Genomic DNA, 20,361 nt, shown 5'->3' on the forward strand with positions numbered 1-20,361 from the left:
ATTTCCATATGGACCAATATTTTACTCCTTCTTGTGACTCTGCAGTTAAGCTGCCAATGGCTTCAATGAGCAAAGAAACCTCTCTGCTGTTGTTTTGTCATCCTTCATGTCATAAAACAAAGGCAGGGTGACCCTAAGTCATAGTTATTTTGAAATTAAAAGATTCAGAATAAGGTCTTTTATCTCTACAGAGCCACCCAAACATATGGCCCCATGTTGTTCTAATCAAATAGGAATATCCCCTCAATTCTCATCTTCAAGGGGACAGATATGGAAGCAGTTATACCCTTCCTATAAGTCAAGACATTTTTAGATATCAAGCATCAGAGGTGGCTTCGTTCTATTGAACTATTAATTCAAATAGCATTACACCCATTTTTCTCAAAAGGCAAATTAGTATGAAAATGAGGAAGACACAAAACAGGAGACAACAAAGTTAAAGAAAAGGTGAGGATGAAAATGAAAACATGTCCCTCGGCATGTTCCTAAATACTCTCCTACCGTCTTTCTCTCCTACCATTTAGGCAAGACTGATATTCATGGTGACATATTCTCTTTCTGGGATAAACAAACCAAGGCAGTATCAGAGTAACAGACATTGTGCTTGTTACAAATATGCGCCCTTAACATTTGGCGCATAGTTTTGCTCTCTTTTGGTTGGTGAAAGCTGGCACACTTCATCACCGGGCTGGAGCACAGATTCTCTTCTCCTCCAACCAAAGTCACTGTGGTTGGATGCCTCTCTGAATAAAAAGGTTATGGATGTCCTGAGGGAGGAGATAGAATATATATATAACATTCTTTTTTAATCACATGAAAACAGGACTGTAGGAAGGAGGCCAGATGCTTGATTAAAAGATGGTGACAAATCCCTGAGCTTTGTAATACTTTCCTATATTGCGTGAACTCCTTCAAATCTACTATTGTGATCAGGATTTTCAATCCTACAAGCAAATGCTAGGAATCCATGATGTCTTTTTCTCTGTAGATTTTCTCTGTAGATTATCTACTTGTAAGCATGTATATCTTGGTGTAATTCTTCTGAACAACCTTCAAACATCAGTAAAAGCCCAATGACTGGCATTTCGGAAGCAACAAACTATACTGATAATAGATTGGCTTTCAGAAGTTACTCTAAATCAGTGATTTCATTTTGGCACACATGACAATGAAAGGAAAAAAATGAACAAAAGAATAAAGCTTTGATGATTATACTTTCTCTTGCCAAGAGCCTCCTGGAACAGGAAGAAAAAGATTTTGGTAACGATCTCCACTCTCCATGTGGCTTTCTTATAACAAAGAGCGTTGCTGGTACTGGGCCAAATTAGACTCTCAGATATTTGTATGTGCTTCTTCACCCAAATTCCAGTACTCACATAAGATTCCATCATAAGTGGTTTTTATGGAAATAATCACATCACCGAAAATCACAAGTATCTGGAACAAACTAAAGAACTTATTTTGGAATTGGCTGCTCAGAAATAGAGAGCTGTTTTGGGCAAAGTGTAATCTGTCCTTAGTATATCCTGAAAAGCCAGGGAGGTATATCAGGCCTTCCATGTACTATTTTACATGAATTCTGAGGGCCCTGGACACAATACAAAAACGTCTTTTCAAAGATAGATGATTGTGAACAATTGTAACTAAGTTATCTGTACTAAATCTCAGATCATCATAAATTATGGAAATAACCTGGCCCTTATAAAAACATCACCAACCAAAAGTAACACCAAGACTTTATAATAATGCAAAAACAGTTGGTAGATTTTATCAATTCAGTAAGGAAGAAGAAAATTAATTCCAGCTGTATCATAATACACATAAACCTCTTTGACCTAATTTAATCATTTGTAAGACTTATCCAACTCTAACTCACATTTCACCCCCAAATTTCAATGAGTGTCTCATTTTTCAAATGAGTGCCGCACACACACAATCTCATTAGAAGAGGTCATACTGGCAGCTCGGCATTGCACAGATCAAACCATGGATGGCTTAGCCGCCCTGTCCATTGCCTTCACCTGCATTGCCTTCACCTGGAATTGGTGGGCAGCCACAGTCAAGGTCAATTTCATGCTTTGGCAGAAAGACCATGAGAGGAACTCTCTCTTCAAAATGCTTCACGTGAGAATAAAACGTTTCAAGGTATGGACATAGTTTAGACTTGAGAATCTATCCATTTGTAGTAAAGCGATCTCTTATTTCTACTAATCATAATAAAATGTTACAACAACTGAAAGAGAGAACTGAAGACTGTACCTTACAGAATTTAAAAACCAGTCTTGCAAAAATCTTCCAGGTCGCCAGAACGGCCACTGAACCCTTTTAAACCCACAGTTACTTCACCTCCTGGCAATGATGAGTTTCTGGCCTTCTGTATCCTACATGAAGCAAGCATGTTAATTTCTTAGCATAGTTTCCTTATTTATCCGAGGTCTCTTCCACAGCATGCTTCCTTTCGCCCCCATCTAAGGTCTTCAGGATCCTGTTAATTTGTACAGAGATCAAGTGTATTCATTTTAAGGTCTGGGTTCACCATTAGCTTGTGGCTCCTTGTTTAAAGGGGGTACAGTAAAATTGTAAATAGTGTCAAAATATCATCCCAGAAAACCTCTAATGCATCTAATACTATTTATAAATAATTCATACAAATCAAGAGGGAAGTATTAGCTTTCACTATTCCAGGAGAGCAAGACTAAGGGAAACCTTCAGTCTGAAAGCAGACAATGACCACCATCAAAGTATACAAAAGTGAAAGGCTGGAAGCCACATTTAACACAAGGACAGCCAGCTTAAAAAGTATCCAAACCTTGTACAAGAGAGCTTCACTGCAACCCATTCTCTAAAGAATTTTTCATATCTGAAAACATTCATAACATTATTCACGATACACTCCAGATATTCTGAAAACTAATAGGTGGGATAGGGAGGGTGGGAGGGAGTGAGACGCAAGAGGGAAGAGATACGGGAACATATGTATATGTATAACTGATTCACTTTGTTATAAAGCAGAAACTAACACACCATTGTAAAGCAATTATACTCCAATAAAGATGTAAAAAAAACACTATATGTAATAAGAACACACCCATTAAAATTAGTTATTTAAATGTTGTTTTTTTTTAAACTGAGAATTGTTAAAACAATTTGAAGTAAGTTTCTAACCAATTGCTTGACTGAATTTAACCAACTTTTGTTTTTCAGGACGATGTGCAAGTACAAAAACAGTATAGTATCTGTAATACAGATACACACATCCATAAGAATATAATTACATAATAAATAGTATATTTCTCTCATACAGACACTGTTTTGTGCTTGCAAATATATATATAGAGAGAGATATAGATATATATCACATACAGATATCATTTTATAGAAAAGAAAGAAAATATTGCAATGCATTATATAAAGTCATTGTCACTGGCTGAATTTTTTTGTTTCAGTGAAGCATAAAATCAAGTTAGTATCTTCTAAATGAAACCACCAAAAATTTGTCTTACTCACTGTAAAGGGCCACCATTTATATCTCCAGATGACATCAGCACTCATATGCAAAGTGGATAGCTTGCATACGGGAGTATGAGTGGAAAGTAAAGGCAAATGCTCTATTCTATTGCTGAAACAGAATTAAGCATAGAAAAGTGTACACTTCTCATTTTCTGCCAAAGAACATTTAAAGCTCTGTTTGGAAGGGAGGAAAAAGGGGAGACTTTGAGATGTAAAAATTTGCTTCCAAAACTATAGACTAGACTCAATGTGGAGTAATTTCCTCAAACACCAAACTTTGAACAGAACCACACAGCAGAAAGACAGCTGTACTCAAGATCTCATAATGTTGCAAAAAGGGCAACTTGAAATCGGAACAAAGGCACTTCTAGAAATTGTACCAGAACCATTTATGCGAACGTGTACACCGAATGCCAAAGGACTAGTGAATTTTGTCACCCCCAATGTCATTCACTGGTAAATTGCGTGGATAGTATTTGATCTTGGGTTGGGGGGGAGGGGCGTGGGAGAACATGAGCTGTTTTACGATAAGTATACTTCTCAAATGTCATTTTGGAAATCAAAACGTACACAGATGGCAAAAAGTTGACCACACTTGGTAATGTGAAAAATGTCCCTGTTTGATATATGCAAAACAGTTGGAAAAATGAATGAATACTCTTTCTAGAGATGAGGCACTTCACAGATAGATTTGTAGCACGGATTGAGATGAATACCTTATTGACCTCAGTTTAAGTAACAGCAAGTAGAGTTTTCCAAACCTGTACTCGAGCTGCAAAGAAAAACAAACTACTCATCGTTTCCTTGAGGCATGCATTTCACTATGGCAAAGCGCACCGGGCGTGCATGACAGGGGAAGTCTGGGCCTGCTTCAGCCAACTGAGGAGATCATGAGCATTCTTCGAACACAAGGCAGAAGGCTTTATGGAGTGGAGAAGAGGGAGAAAATTTCGAACAATCTTCTCATTATTTCATTTTGGAAGGGCCATTCCTCAGCCGACTGCTGCTTCAGGAAGGCGATGTGATGGGACCAGACTCGGCCAGATGCTGGCTACGGGAGCAAGCAACTTTAGCAGCCAAAACGGGGCAGTGTCATGACACCAGCTGAACACGTGTCAGCTGTGAGAAGCAGGAAGATGCTGCGCGCCCAGCCAGACCTGACTGTATTATACAGTGTCCCATCTGAGACTGCATAACACACTCACTGGCGAGCCACGGGGCCTCGGAACGATGTCAGGGGCCGAACAACACACAGCACAGCAGAGGGCAATGCACAGTCAGAAAGAAAGAGAAAGAAAGAAGAATGAGAGGAAACAAGCAAGACACACGTCCGTCGTGCACAAACCTTCGGGCTCTGTGTGTTCTTTGTGATGGACTTGCTTCAGCGGGCAGCAGAAGATTTCGTGACACTTAGCACGAAAGGGGGACTCTTTTTTCTTTAATTCCGCAGATTGGATGGAATCTTGCCGTAACATAATGTATTCCTGTGTGCCAGGGGGGGCGTCATCCAGAACTGTGGTCACCACATAACAAAATGAACTCAAGTTAGAGCTTCAGGAAAGCAGCGAACGTCTTACATCAACTCTACTCCCAGGAAGACTACAGAAACAACATTCCCAAGAAAAGTTTCAAAGAAAAGCATTGCATAGCTTGGGGGTTTTCTTTTTAAGGGCTTAGTTTTATAATACGAAAGCCCTGGGAATAGTTTACTCAGCTATACACACCTCGATTGCTTGTATAATGAAAATTTAACAGTGTTAAACTGTCCCGGATGAACAATAAAACATATTAATACCAATAACCATATTGTATCTAAATAAACACCATGGAGAGCTCACATGTTTCAGCTTGAAATCTAATCTAAATATTTACAGGTGAAAGTGGCAAATGTCCACCAACTTCTCAGTGTATTACTTTAGGTTTTCTTCCTCAGTCTGCTCCTGGAGAGGGCCCGGCTTCCGTGCACTATGTACTGAGTCTGACAAAAGAATTCATTTCTTCCCCAAAGGGAACTGGGGCTGTCACAACCATTCTTCACATATTCGAAACCCCCTAACGCAGAGAACCAATTCCAGTTGAGAGCCTAATAATCAACATTGGCTCAAAGACCTACCTTGAATTGCGGAACAGCAGGGCCTGGTTCACTAATTCTGGCCTCAGATATACACCAAGCCCCTCTCAGCTTGCTAGGCCCTTTGTGCATTTTCCTAAGCAAGACTGTGAATTTCTAGTGTTTTCTCCCTGCAAAAACAAGGTGTCTGCTTTTACAGGGTCTGCTGCAACATTCTTTAGCCTGGTAACTACCCACCAAAGTGGGTGCAAATTTGATCTGCATCTGCAGAAACAGAGAACTGACCCCAGTGTGGATTTTTTTCTCTGTCATGCCCTTCCCAATGAGGCCATCTCATTTTACCGGGAGTGAGTCACTGCCCCTAAAGATATGATTCACGGCGAGCTGACTCATTCTACTCCCCCCAGTACATACACTTAACATGCATTGAGAAAGACTGACACCAGCGGCACACTTCCTATGGGGAGAATAATGCTGCAGTGTTTGTAAAATACCAACAGCTTATGGCTGAAATTAGATGGGATCTCAAGCTTCCATGTTTGGCAAAACATTCCCAGCTCACTGGCTGGGATCCTAACGGACATTAAGAACTTTCTTTCATGTTGGAGTAAAAATGGTATAAAAACCAACATAACTTTGAAATTCGTATTATGAGTTTAGAACAAGTTCTTGATAGATTGCTTGTATGTGGAATTGTTGTCTTCCTTTATTAAGTCATTAAATTATGCAAGAAGGTGATGAATATTTTAGTTACTTCTCTTTCTATTTTCCTCTAGCGCCCAGCAGCACTAATCAAAAATATTATATAGACAAACCACCACTGCTTTTCCTGGCAGAGTTCCCTTCGTCTACTAGGAATGTGACTATAACTTCTTAGAACCTGGTCGTTGAAGGCACATCTTCGGTAGCAACAGCTGCTATTCAAACCATGTGCAACCATTACCTGCCATGAGCAGTTAGTTACGATACTATAGACACTTATCAAATTCCAGCATCACAGGTAAAGATAAATTCTGATTTTACCATACAAAATATTTTAGGGGGCTTCCCTGGTGGCGCAGTGGTTGAGAGTCCGCCTGCCAATGCAGGGGACACGGGTTCGTGCCCCGGTCCGGGAAGATCCCACGTGCCGCGGAGCGGCCGGGCCCGTGAGCCATGGCCGCTGAGCCTGTGCTCCGCAACGGGAGAGGCCACAACAGTGAGAGGCCCGTGTACCGCAAAAAAAAAAAAAAAATTTAGGGAAACCTCCCAAACTTGGAACTCAAAAAAAAAAAAGCAAAACCCTGCCCATGATTATATAGAAGGTGAGAAATCCCATTTTCATGCACTGTATATAAGAAACAAATTTTAAGATTAAAGGACAATTGGAGGATTAAAAAAAAAGAACTTTTGGATAATATGTAGAGAACTTGCTATTCAGAAGTACATGGTAAACACCAGTAAATTGTCTTCCATTTTCATTTTTCAATACCAAAAATGACGTCACAAATGGGCATTTCTGGAGATTAATGACAGGCTGAAGGTAATAGCCTTTGGCTGACTCTCCAGCCATCAGCTTTTCCCCGCTGGTCATTAATTCCCAGAAAATGCCTTGCACTGACATCATTATTGTTTAATTAGATACAACTGGTTATCCGTAACATACAACAAAATTCTAGTGAAAGCAACCCAGTGACTGATACAAGAACCAGCCCCCAAATTCATCATGATGGGAAAGCATGAAAGTCACAAAAGTGCAAGATAATTGCTTTCCACAAAATTCTCTCTCTCCTGTTCTTTCTTCAAACTGAATTTAGCAAGTGCAAAAGGTGCCAAGATGCGAGCATTTAAGGTGCCATCTGAGTAATGACCACAGGCACAGAACATTTCCTTGGAAATCGTGAACACCTGGGAGTTAACGGCTTAGCTTTGGGTCCTGGCCGTCTCTACTCAATGCCCCAAACATCAGTCAATTCAGGCAAAACAGAGAGAAAAAAAAGAATATTCAATCTATCAGTACACCTGGGTGCCGTGTTGACACGAGAGCTAAAAATATTTTGGACTTATTAAACAGAAGTAGCATCATCCACGCAACACCTCACACAGGTGTATAAAATCTCTGAACGTAAATTTATTTTGTATGAAAGATTAAAACTATTATATCAACTTCATTTATTCTTAGGGCTCCTTCAAGTAGGACAGTGGATGCATGTGCAATTGACAGCAGCGGGAATGACAGGGGACTTCGCACAAGACCCCAGCGTCAAGGCAGGTGGGTACCTTAATTCTACTTCTTTACAAAGAGGATGAGGAGACAATGCTTCCAAGGGGCACTAGCTCTAGAAAAGAGAGACTTGTAAAGAAGTCAGCTCATCGGAACAGGAAGGGTGGGATTTACCTTTCCCTGGCTTAGTACTATGACTTCTGCTGTTTTCCCCCTTCTAGTGCATTTCTTCTTGCACATCACTTCTAGCCTCTGAAAACCACTCTCGCCTTTGTTCACTGGAACCATTTGTCCACATTTACTCAACGACTCCTGCTGTCCTTCTAAATAATATTTATCTAATCTTGAAGGTGCACAAAAGACTCCGGTGATTAGGCAGATGATAGATTTACACCAAACCTCTTCCAGTTTCGGAGGTTCAACTTGACTCTTCAAGACAGATAAGATGGTAAGAGTGGCTTAGCCCTCATGGTTGATTTCTGGGCCGTGGGGCCCATGCTTTGAGAAAGTCCGTGAGCCCCATGACAACAGCAGTCAAGGAGTAGGCCTCTGCTGGGAAATGGCACCCACTCAGCCAGTGCCCTTGGCCTTGATCACCTACTCAGAATTCCAAAGTCCCACAAGAGTGGTTGAGATTTGGAGGAGACAAGTGCACACATGCAAATTCACACACCCACAGACACGCAGACACTGACAGGCGGCATAGGCAGAGATGAGGGTGGCAGAAATAAGTGACTTTACTGGTAGCATGACAGTTAAGAGCACAATTTATGAAAGACCTAGTTCCCATTATAAAAGGTGTTTATTTACTAACCATTAGGTGGGCAAGCCTGCATCCAGGATTGGTTTCCCAGCATCAGTACTGGATTGGCATTAAACCACCCCCACTCTCCCCCAGGCTTCTCAGCAATCACCTAGATCAAGGTCATGGTCAGGGGTTGGGGGGGTCATTCATGGTAAGGGAAGAGAGTTTATGTCTAAACCTGATGACCTGGTCTGAGGTACTCCTGATCACAGAAAGAGTGTTCCCATTTCAAACTGGATATAAAGAAAGCATCAATCTGTAGCAAAATAATCTTTGATAAAATTAAAGATAATTCCAAGTAATATACTTCTTAAATGTGTTTTTTTTACTTAAAGAAGTTAACAATCATTTATCCTTTCTATGTTTAGAAAATCCACTTCCGGAACTTCCCTGGTGGTGCGGTGGTTAAGAATCCACCTGCCAGTGCAGGGGACACGGGTTGGATCCCTGGTCCGGGAAGATCCCACATGCTGCGGCGCAACTAAGCCCATGTGCCACAACTACTGAGCCTGCGAGCCACAACTACTGAGCCTGTGAGCCACAACTACTGAAGCCCACGTGCCCTAGAGCCTGCGCCGCAACTACTGAGCCCGCATGCTGCAACTACTGAAGCCCATGCACCTAGGGCCTGTGCTCTGCAACAAGAGAAGGCACCGCAATAAGAAGCCCGCGCAACTCAACGAAGAGTAGCCCCTGCTCGCTGCAACTAGAGAAAGCCCGTGTGCAGCCCCTCCCCAAAATTATCCACTTCCTGTTTTACTCTATAACTTTTATCAATAAATATAACATAGGTGGGGCTTCCCTGGTGGCGCAGTGGTTGAGAATCCGCCTGCCGATGCAAGGGACGTGGGTTCGTGACCCGGTCCGGGAAGATCCCACATGCCGCGAAGCGGCTGGGCCCGTGAGCCATGGCCGCTGAGCCTGCGCGTCCGGAGCCTGTGCTCCGCAACGGGAGAGGCCACAACAGTGAGAGGCCCGCGTACTGCAAAAAATATATATATGTATATATACACACACATATATATATATATATATATCATAGGTTACATAAAATACCTACCCAAATATTTAGTAGTATCACGAACACTACAATCTTCCACAACATTCCAAACACAATTCCTTTAGCGATAACTTAATGCAACCCCTTTGTCTTAAAACATAAGGTAAATAAAGCTCAAGAAGGGGAAGTGACTTGACAAGCCACACAGCTATTGGAAAAGCACAGCCTAGAAGCCAGGATTCCAGTGTGTTTACCAAAAAGTCTAAAGTAAGACTGCTTTGTACAAACATTGATATATTTAACAGGGATGGGGATCACCGGTGTTTCTTAGCTTCAAAGATTATCTCTGTCTCCAATGAAGTTTTTTTTTTTTTTTGCAGTATGCGGGCCTCTCACTGTTGTGGCCTCTCCCGTTGCGGAGCACAGGCTCCGGACGCGCAGGCTCAGCGGCCATGGCTCACGGGCCCAGCCGCTCCGCGGCATGTGGGATCTTCCTGGACCGGGGCACGAACCCGTGTCCCCTGCATCGGCAGGCGGACTCTCAACCACTGCACCACCAGGGAAGCCCAGTTTTCTGTCTTTATTCAAAGACAGAAAAGCAACCAGAAACAACCTAGGAAACTAGTTAGACAATGCCACAAAGGCACCCGGTCCCTCACCAGGCCACTGTGATTCGCAAGGTGTGCTGGCTTCAAGCTGGAAGCAGTTAACAAGCCCTCAATTATTTGATGATGCTGTTTTTTCCTTTTTATTTTTATTTTAATTAATTAATTAATTTTTGGCTGAGTTGGGTCTTTGTTGCTGCGTGCGGGCTTTCTCTAGTTGCAGCGAGCTGGGGCTACTCTTTGTTGCAGTGCGCGGGCTTCTCATTGTGGTGGCTTCTCTCGTTGCAGATCACGGGCTCTAGGTGCGCGGGCTTCAGTAGCTGTGGCGCGTGTGCTCAGTAGTTGTGGCTCGCGGGCTCTAGAGTGCAGGCTCAGTAGTTGTGGTGCGCAGGCTCAGTAGCTGTGGCGCACAGGCTTAGTTGCTCCACAGCATGCGGGATCTTCCTGGATCAGGGCTCGAACCCATGTCCCCTGCATTGGCAGGCGGATTCTTAAGCACTGCGACACCAGGGAAGCCCTGTTGTTTTCTCTTTTTAAATGAACTCTTCAGAAAGATGACTCAACATAATTAATGACGTGATTTTAAGTCAAAGCAAATCTGAGATCACCAGGGCAACAGAAGTGAACACAGCCATGGGACTACCAAAGTTATTAGACATATGTTAGTGACTTCAACAAGCAAATACTTGAAAACATCTATGAAACAGAAAATATGGCAAAATGTACAGATTATCAAATGTCCTCACATAATGAGAAAGAAAGTGAGACGAAAAAAGGAGTAATTAGAGCGATTACTTTTCCCTGTCACTGAGCACCTGTCAAGCTGAAAGGTACATAAACCACAGGATGAGTTAAGACCTACATTTTGCCTCCCAACTTACACTCTATCTACTTATGTGTATCCATTGTTCAAGCTTTACTGCCACACTGGATACTATCAAGATGGCAGGTTTAAATGTAAATGAGTAACTTAAATAAATAATTCACTGAACTGAATTGATCAATACTAATGATCATTTGATTTGGCTAAGACAGAAATAACTGTAAAATATTTCTAGAAATTTCAGTTACCTTCGCCTTTGCGATCTCCCCCATCTCCATGCAACCCCCAAGCACTATCCAGCCTTCCTCCAATTCTGTTTGTTCAGGCTGTTTTGCTCTTTTCATGGTAGAATACAATGCAAACTCCATACCACGGTGGCCACCCACCTCCTCAGTTCCATCACATGCCTGTCTTCTTCCACACACTAGCTTTACATTAGTATCTAGAATATGCTAGGCTTTTTCCTGGCTAAAGACCTTGTACTTGCTGTTCACTCTGATGCCCCCTTTATGTCCTTCAGGCTCTACTCAAATGCCACGTCTTCTGAGATGTCTTTTCAGCCATGTTAGGTAGGTTTGCACTCGTCACAATCTGTACTTATTTTATGTATGTATGTAGGTATGTATGTATCTCTCATCTGACTCTTCCCACAAGAATACAAGCTCTCTGAGGCAGCAACATTCTTTGTCTCATTCGCTATTCTATATGTGGGGTCCATCATAAAACACACTCAAAGAATTCTTATGAATCAAATGAAGGATGCCCTTCTTCACCCAGCCTTCCCACAAAGCTCACTCTAACTCTTCATGTCCATATGACATTTTTAAAAATTAATTTTATTTATTTATTTATTTTTGGCTGCGTTGAGCCTTCGTTGCTGCACGTCGGCTCTCTGTAGTTGTGGCGAGCGGGGGCTACTCTTCATTGTGGCTCGTGGGCTTCTCATTGCAGTGGCCTCTCCCGTTGCGGAGCACGGGCTCCAGGCGCATGGGCTTCAGTAGTTGCAGCACGTGGGCTCAGTCGTTGTAGCGTGCAGGCTCTAGAGCTCAGGCTCAGCAGTTGTGGCCCATGGGCCCAGTCACTCCGCGGCATGTGGGATCCTCCCGGGCCAGGGCCCGAACCCGTGTCCCCTGCACTGGCAGGCGGACTCCCAACCACTGCACCACCAGGGAAGCCCCATATGACATTTTAAGAAATTTAACCTGTCATGCCTTGAGACAGCTTTCTGGTCATAATCCTAGGTTTTTACTGACAAGTTAGATTGATAATTATTTTCTTATATATGGTCTCTCCTCCACAACTTGAATGTCAGCTCCCAGAAGACCAGAACAATGTCTCTTTTGGTATCATCCTTGCTTTCCTAGTGGCCTACAATGCTTTGCACATGGTAATTTTGCATGCATAAAATTAGTGCCTTCTAGGGAGAGCGCTGCCTACCTTGAAGGCGAGTGCTAAGAAGAAGGGGTCAAAAACGGAAAGAGTCCAGCACATTGCCCGGTACCTGGCAGGCACATAGTAGTGGCTGCAATGGAGGAAACGCTGCCCATGACAGAGATGGAGCCGGTGAGCAGTGTACCAGGATCCCCACCCTGAGTCACAGCTGACTTCCCGGGTGACCTCTGGAATGCCATGTCAGATCTCTGAGCCTCAGTTTTCTCATTTCAAAAATAAGTCATGTGGACTAGGCCAGGGTAGCGCAACGTTAGGACTTTGACACCTGGGGCTGGATAATTCCTTGTTCCGAGAGGCTGTTCTGTGCACTGTAGGATGTTTAATAGGATCCCTGACCTCTACCCAGTAGATGCCAGTAGCATCCCTGTTCAACTTGTGACAACCAAAGAGGTCTCCAGATATTGTCAAATCCCCCTTTACCAGTGGGACGAGAGCAAAATCATCTTAGTTGAGAATCACTAGACTTGATGACAGGTAAGCCCCCTGTTTCCTATAAACCTCTCTGTAAAGCAGTCGTACCAATCCTGGAAGCCCCTTTGTGACCTTCGGAGATGCTCATCATCTTGCAAGGACTCAGCTCTTCTATTCAGGGGTGTTTGGCCCACACAGTCCAGACCAAAGAGTGAGGAAAATGCGCTAGTGAGCATGCCAATGATCCGGGTAACAGAAAGCCCCTAACAAGATGGAAAGCACTACGGCTACACACCAGTGGGGTCCTTACTCAGCCCCGGGCAAAGGCTTTCTCCAGTGAGTGATGACACAGAGCAGCACCAATGGCATTGCTCAACTCTAGGGGAGTAACTTCAGGCACGTGCTGTGAATAACAGACAGGGCACAGGCTACCAAAGACCCTGCTCAAATGGGGATGAGAAGCAAGGAGACAGAGCAACTCTCTGTGGCCTTATCTAAGGAGCTTCCTTGAAGGCCGGCATTCTCATCATCAAAGGGGCCATGTCACCAGGAAGGATGCATATCCCTACTGAAGATAGAAATGACTCCCTTAAGAAGAAAAGCGGCAGCTTCCTCTAGCAGAGCAGAGTGTGCTTTCAGAAGTCCCCTGCCCCAGCAGGAATGACATAGGTTTTGTCCCTACTGCCATTTCAAGCACGTGAGAAAGAAATGCCAAGAAATACATTCCACCTCAGAACACTGGGTGATGCTAACACATCTCAATACACCGTTCAGAGAGCTGATACCAGCCCATTACTTTCAAGTTTTCTAGCCGGATGTCATTGCATTCCTCTCCCGTGCACCCTGCTCAAGTCCAAGCGAAACTGAAGTATCCATCGTAGTGCACTGCAAGGCTTGTTAAGACACAGACTGCTGGGCCCCCTCCACTAGAGTTGCTTGTTTTTAATTAATTTATTGTATTTTATTTATTTTTGGCTGCATTGGGTCTTCGTTGCTGCATGCGGGCTTTCTCTAGTTGCGGCGAGCAGGGGCTATTCTTTGTTGTGGTGCGCGGGCTTCTCATTGCAGTGGCTTCTCTTGTTGCAGAGCACAAGCTCGAGGCGCGTGGGCTTCAGAAGTTGTGGCATGCAGGCTCAGTAGTTGTGGCACACGGGCTTAGTTGCCCCACGGCATTTGGGATCTTCCTGGACCAGGGGTCAAACCCGTGTCCCCTGCATTGGCAGGCGGATTCTTAACCACTGTGCCACCAGGGAAGTCCTCCACTAGAGTTTCTGATGGAGGTGTTCTGGGGTGGGTGTGAGTATTGTCATTTCTAACAAGTTCCCAAGTGCTGCCGCTGCTGGTCAGGGATCACACTGGGAGTATGATAGCCCCAGCTGTTCGTTTTACCTGCTCCAGCTACCTCTGCCATCTGCATTCTCCGCCAGGAACAAACATAATCCATACCAGTGGTTCTCAGCTGGGGTTGAGCCTTAGCGTCACCTGGGGAACTCTAAAAACTAAAGTACCCATGGTGCCACCCCAGATCAATTACACTAGAATCTCCAGCCTGGGGCCAGAGCACTGGCGGGTTTCCAAGCTCCTCGGGTGATTCGACTGCACAGCTAGAGTTAAGAATGACTGTTTTAAGCCATTCCTTGCTTTCTCCAGTGAAAATTCCTCTCTCATCTTTGGAGGGTGGGCTCTGGAGCCTGATTATCTCACTACAGTCGACCCTTGAAAAAGATGCAGGGTTGGGGTGCCAAACCTCCATGCAGCTGAAAATCCACGTATAACTTGTAGTCAGCCCTCCCTCTCCACGGTTCCTCCATACCCGTGGTTCCGCATCTGCGGATACAGCCAACCGCGGATCATGTAGTCCTGTAGTATTTACTAGTGAACAAAAATCCCACCATGTAAGTGGACCCTGGCAGTTCAGATCCATACCGTTCAAGGATCAACTGTATTTCCATTTCTTTGCACACCTCAGCCAACGGCGGCCACGTCCCCTCGGGCAGTGGTGCTATTCACTGCGAAAAACTCTACAGCAGCTCATATCTCCCCACAGCCGGTCCGTTCCAGCCTGAGCACTCAGCCCCGGTGGTTTGTCCATAGTTCTACCACAGCATTAACCCACCCCTGCCCTGTGTTTTTGTTGTGTTTCAATATGACTATCTCCTCACTAGCCAGTTTTGTTGCAGTGAGTCAAAGCAAGCTCTCTTCTTATTAATACCCCTCAAGGTCAACGTCTTGGGTTGGTGAGAACAGGTGTCTTGGCCCTGAAGCCAGTCTGTGATGCTGCATCTCACCCTCAAGGTCCACCCAGAGCCACTGCAAACTTCACATGTGCCCCAACTTGAACCACAGTGCAGTCTAAGCTCATGGTCACAAGACAAAATGGTACCAAGAATTCATCGGGAACCTTGTTGGTGACTGGCTCAATAAATACACTAGTCCTTCTTTTATGACATCACAAAATAGGGAGGTTTGCATTACATTTTCCAGAAATTGCTCCCTTGAACCCTGTAATTCAGGGGCTCTCCACGCTAGCTACAAAATCAGGATCACGTAGGGAGCTTTTATAACATGCCCATGCCCGGGCCCCACCTCCAGAAATTCTCCTTTAATTGGTCTTGGAGCGGGGTATGGACCTTGGTAGTCAAGCTCCCCAGGTGGTTCTAAGGTGCAGCTAGGGTGGAACCAGTGTGTCTAATCAAAGGAGCAAGAGAAAAATTAAGGCCGCAAACGTAAGCACAATTAACTGCGAAGATGTTTTCCCGAACAAAGAAGGAAGCGCTCTAGGAGATACTACAACTTCAGAGTTCTAAGCCCCTTAATTAAATATGGAATACAAATGGCTCTCTCAAGGAGTAAGGTTTAAAAGCCTAAGGGAATGAAAAACGAGGTACTGGCAAAGGCGTCATAATCCACCAGTCCTGGTTCAAATCCCACTTCTAATCCCAAACTCCCAGTTCTCCCCTCCCCCACCTCCCTCTCTCGGCAACCACAAGTCTGCTTGGGATTAGCAGATGTAAACTATTATATATAGTATGGAGAAACAAGGTCCTACTGTATAGCGCAGGGAAACATTCAATATCCGGTGATAAACCACAATGGAAAAGAGTATGAAAACAGAGTGTCTATATGTGAATAACTCAGTCACTTGGCTGTACAGCAGAGATTGCCACAGCATTGTAAATCAACTCTACTTCGATTAAAAAAACAATAATTTTTTTTTTTAATCCCAGTTCTGAGACCGGAAGTGGTCTCGACAGTGTGACCTCGGGCAAGTCCTGTCTCCTCTTTGAACCCATAAAATAGCCTGATAGCTATTTTGAAGTCAGGACCCTGGACCAGTAGCATGGGTACCACCTGGGAGCTTGTTAGACATGCAGCCCCGCATCCCTGCCAAGTCTAGACCCACAGAGTCAGAATCTGTATTTTCACAAGGTTCTGAGGGGACTGCTAGTCATATTAAAAGACTGAAATATGCCTAGAACAGTGGCTGGCAGATGGTCATGCAGTCGGCCCTCAGTATGGGTTCATTCCCTTTTCCCTTGAGGCCAAACAACTATTTGGGTGGCAATTAAATGTATATTCCTGGAAACCCAGCCACAGGGTAGAAAAATGAGCACTGAACTTGGGAGACCTCTGCCACCTACTGTATAACCTTGGGCCCGTCAATTTCCTACCTTTTACAGACGATCCAACTGAATCAGAGTTTAACTCCTAACAAGGTTGTTTTTAAAATTAAAAGAGATACTTGGATGGAACCATCCGGCACAATGTCTAGCCTTTGATAGTTACTCCACATGTACTAAGTACTCCCTAAGCATTAACGGAGGCTGAATCCTGTTTAACATGAAAAGTGACTTTCTCAAGAAAACAAATGCCAACCACCTACTTTCTAGCTGGTCCAGACAAGGCTTCACACGGCCCTCATGTTAGTTTTCTAACCAAAGTATGGAGAATGACCCACAGGAGAAAAAGACGGCTGTACTGCTCACAGAGTAATAAAATGACTGACAAATGGTATTTCTTCCAGAATGCCATCTGGAATTTCTTGAAAATGTTTCATTATGACTGGTTTCACTGAAAAGTTTTATTTGGTCTCACTTATTTTGTTTTTTTAATACAGAGTGCTTCTAGCCACGATGTCCTAGGGGCTGAAATATCTAGGCAGCCTTTAAAGATTACTTATAGATTGATTCTAGGTATGGCTTTTCCACCAAATCTTGCCTCTTCCTCCGTGCGTAATGATGGAAGCCACTGGCACCATTTTGTAAGCGGCCTTTCTCTTCAGACACAGTAAACTAAGGGGACTGCCCGCAGCACGCTGTTCCAGCCAGCTCTGCCGTGTGTGTGTGTGTGTGTGTGTGTGTGTGTGTGTGTGTGTGTGTCTGAGGCTAGAGACATGCCTTTGTCTTTAATAACTATTAGTACAGGAGCTCCGGTTAGGCTCACAAAATGATGTCATAGCTACTCACAGAAACGTTCTCGCCTGAAATCTTTGATCTTAAGACCTTTCTTGGGCAACATCACAGGCTAAATTGCTATAGAAAGCCTATTTTCTCCTATCAATCTTTTCCATTTTTAGAGCATTAAATCTCAGAGGAAGGAGGTTTCGTCACCTACATACTAGAGAGTGCACTCTCAAAGCATTACACCCGTCTTTCTAGAAAATGTGTTCACTGTCACCATACTTCTTCACATGGATGGCATGCTAGAAGAGGCCTGCAATACGCATGATCACTATTTCCTTCACATTTTTATTTCATGTTTTGAAGGCTAAGCTCTAATTAAAATCTCATGGCTGCTCCAAATCTCCTGAGATGTCTCGAGAGCCCGGGAAACCCCACCTCATAGGCTCTGCTGACAGCCAGAAATTTCTCAGTCCTGGTGACAGTGACTGGAAAATTATATTGTAATGTTGCTTAAAAATTATATGACTGGGGCTCCCCTGGTGGCGCAGTGGTTGAGAGTCCGCCTGCCGATGCAGGGGACGCGGGTTCGTGCCCCGGTCCGGGAGGATCCCACATGTCGCGGAGCGGCTGGGCCCGTGAGCCACGGCCGCTAAGCCTGCGCGTCCGGAGCCTGTGCTCCTCAATGGGAGAGGCCACGACAGTGAGAGGCCCGCGTACCGCAAAAACAAACAAACAAACAAACAAACGAAAAAAAAACAACTGTATGATTGGGAGAGTGATCAGTACCATCAAAGTCACCTCTACATCTCCATGTCCCCCCAAAAAGGTATCTAAGCAGCAAACTCATTTTACTTTATCAGTTATAAAATACTACCCTCACTTTTAAGCAAGCAGAGTTCTCTTACTTCCTCTTCCTGCCACTGTTCCATGAGCATATGTGCTTCTATCACTTACTGATGTGCCCTTCCAGCCCCAGCGACATTGAAGAAAGTTCACTCAAGTACATTAGCAGCCCATCATGGCTAACCCTTTGGCAGGAACCATGAAGTAAATACCAATATATGGGCTGATCTATAAAAACCCTTTCTCAAAAACTATTATAAAGTATGCATATGTCATTGTGGCTTTGTGATACCTGGCATTCAACATAGTATGGCTGTGCCAGTGGATTGAGAAGCAGTAAAGGGGGAAAGAAGGCCCCAGAAAAGAGAGGGGAGAAGGCTCTTTCAACTGATCAGGACGTGAGCCCTGGCATGTCTTATTTCATTTAAACGATGCTCTGGTTAAATCTTTCCCTCCCTAGTTAATCGCAAGCTGCACTCAAGCTTATCAGAAGACAGTTAGTTCAAAAAATGATACAAATGAACTTACTTACAAAACAGAAACAGACTCACAGACTTAGAGACCCAACTTACGTTACCAGGCAGGAACTGGGGGAGACAGACCGGGAGGTTGGGATTGACATGTACACACTGCTATACTTAAAATAGATAACCAACAAGGACCTACTGTAGAGCACAGGGAACTCTGCTCAATATTCCATAATAACCTAAAAGGGAAAAGAACTTGAAAAAGAATAGATACAGGTACATGTATAACTGAATGACTTTGCTGTACACCTGAAACTAACACAACGTTGTTAATCAACTACACTCCAATATAAAATAAAAATGTTTAAAAAAAGGCAGTTTGGGGGCTTCCCTGGTGGTGCAGTTGGGAATCTGCCAATGCAGGGGACACGGGTTCGAGCCCTGGCCTGGGAAGATCCCACATGCCGCGGAGCAACTAGGCCCATGAGCCACAACTACTGAGCCTGTGCGTCTGGAGCCTGTGCTCCGCAACAAGAGAGGCCGCGACAGTGAGAGGCCCGCACACCGCGATGAAGAGTAGCCTCCACTCGCCGCAACTAGAGAAAGCCCTCGCACAGAAACGAAGACCCAACACAGCCATAAATAAATAAATAGATAAATAGATAGATAGATAGATAAATAAATAAATAAACAAATAAATAAATAAATAAATGGGGGGAAAAAAAAGGCAGTTAGTTCAATTTGGCCACAACATCAAATTCATTTATTTGCAAGCTCAAATGGTCTTCAAAACCTCCAGGAAATGCAGTTCTCACCTATATTCTGTGAAAGAATTCTTCCCCCTTAAGATAGTTAAAAGAGTTGAACTTTTTAGCTAATGAAAAGCTTTAGAACAAAATTCCCAATTACAACAGCTGAAATCCAGAAAAGAGTTCTCAAACAGAAATATTCCAGTAAAATGAGTGCTGTTCTCTGCACTCAGGCCTGAAACAGTTTCTAACTCCCCATTCAATAAACAGAGCTGGTGTTTCTGCTGAGGAGGCCTGTCCCTGCAGGGATCACAGATGGAAGAATATAGTGTGCCAGGTTAGAACCTACTCTAAATTGTTTTTGAAAAATTTCAAAGCTAATGGTATTTGAGTTTGTTTACTCTTGGCAGCATTTCTGTTCAAGAAAAGAGGCATTATGAATGTCTGAAAAGCCTCGAGCCATTAAATGTCCTTAAAATAGCATTTAATGATTTAGGTGTAAATGAATCATGAACACTTAAATAAAACTTCCCCCTCATTCCCTACAAACCCGGCTGGTTAAGTGAGGTTTTAGCAAAAGAGCACTCCTTAATCCTATCAAAGGTAAGGTCTTCTGAGGTGGGTTCAAAGCTGGATTTGGTGCTCCCGTTTAGGACACTAGGAATAGTCACATATTTTTTTTAAGTTATTACAAAATTGCAAAGTTGCATTTTTCTTCTTTTTGTATTGAAGTATAGTTGATTTACAATATTGTGTTAATTTCTGCTGTAGAGCAAAGAGATTCAGTTATATATATATATATATATATATATATATATATATATATATATATTCCTTTTCATATTCTTTTCCATTACGGTTTATCACAGGATATTGAATATAGTTCCCTGGCCTATACAGTAGGACCTTGTTGTTTATCCATTCGATACTCACATTATATTTTTGCAAGGAGTAAAGTGGAGTGCCTGGTGTGTATACACACTTTCACATATTTCCAATATCCACAACAATCCCATAAG

General features: G+C 43.5%; 1 protein-coding gene across 1 annotated transcript in view; it reads right to left on the reverse strand.

Moving 5' to 3' along the window:
* Window positions 1-20,361, reverse strand: part of FGF13 (fibroblast growth factor 13) — a 504,867-nt gene that overhangs the window by 196,093 nt on the left and 288,413 nt on the right. Inside the window, exon 3 of the mRNA XM_065900451.1 lies at window positions 4,856-5,023. Coding sequence (XP_065756523.1) covers window positions 4,856-5,023 — 168 coding nt within the window. The remainder of the gene's footprint in view (window positions 1-4,855; window positions 5,024-20,361) is intronic.

Source organism: Phocoena phocoena, chromosome X (genome assembly GCF_963924675.1).
Source record: "Phocoena phocoena chromosome X, mPhoPho1.1, whole genome shotgun sequence".
In the NCBI taxonomy this organism is placed as follows: Eukaryota; Metazoa; Chordata; class Mammalia; order Artiodactyla; family Phocoenidae; genus Phocoena; species Phocoena phocoena.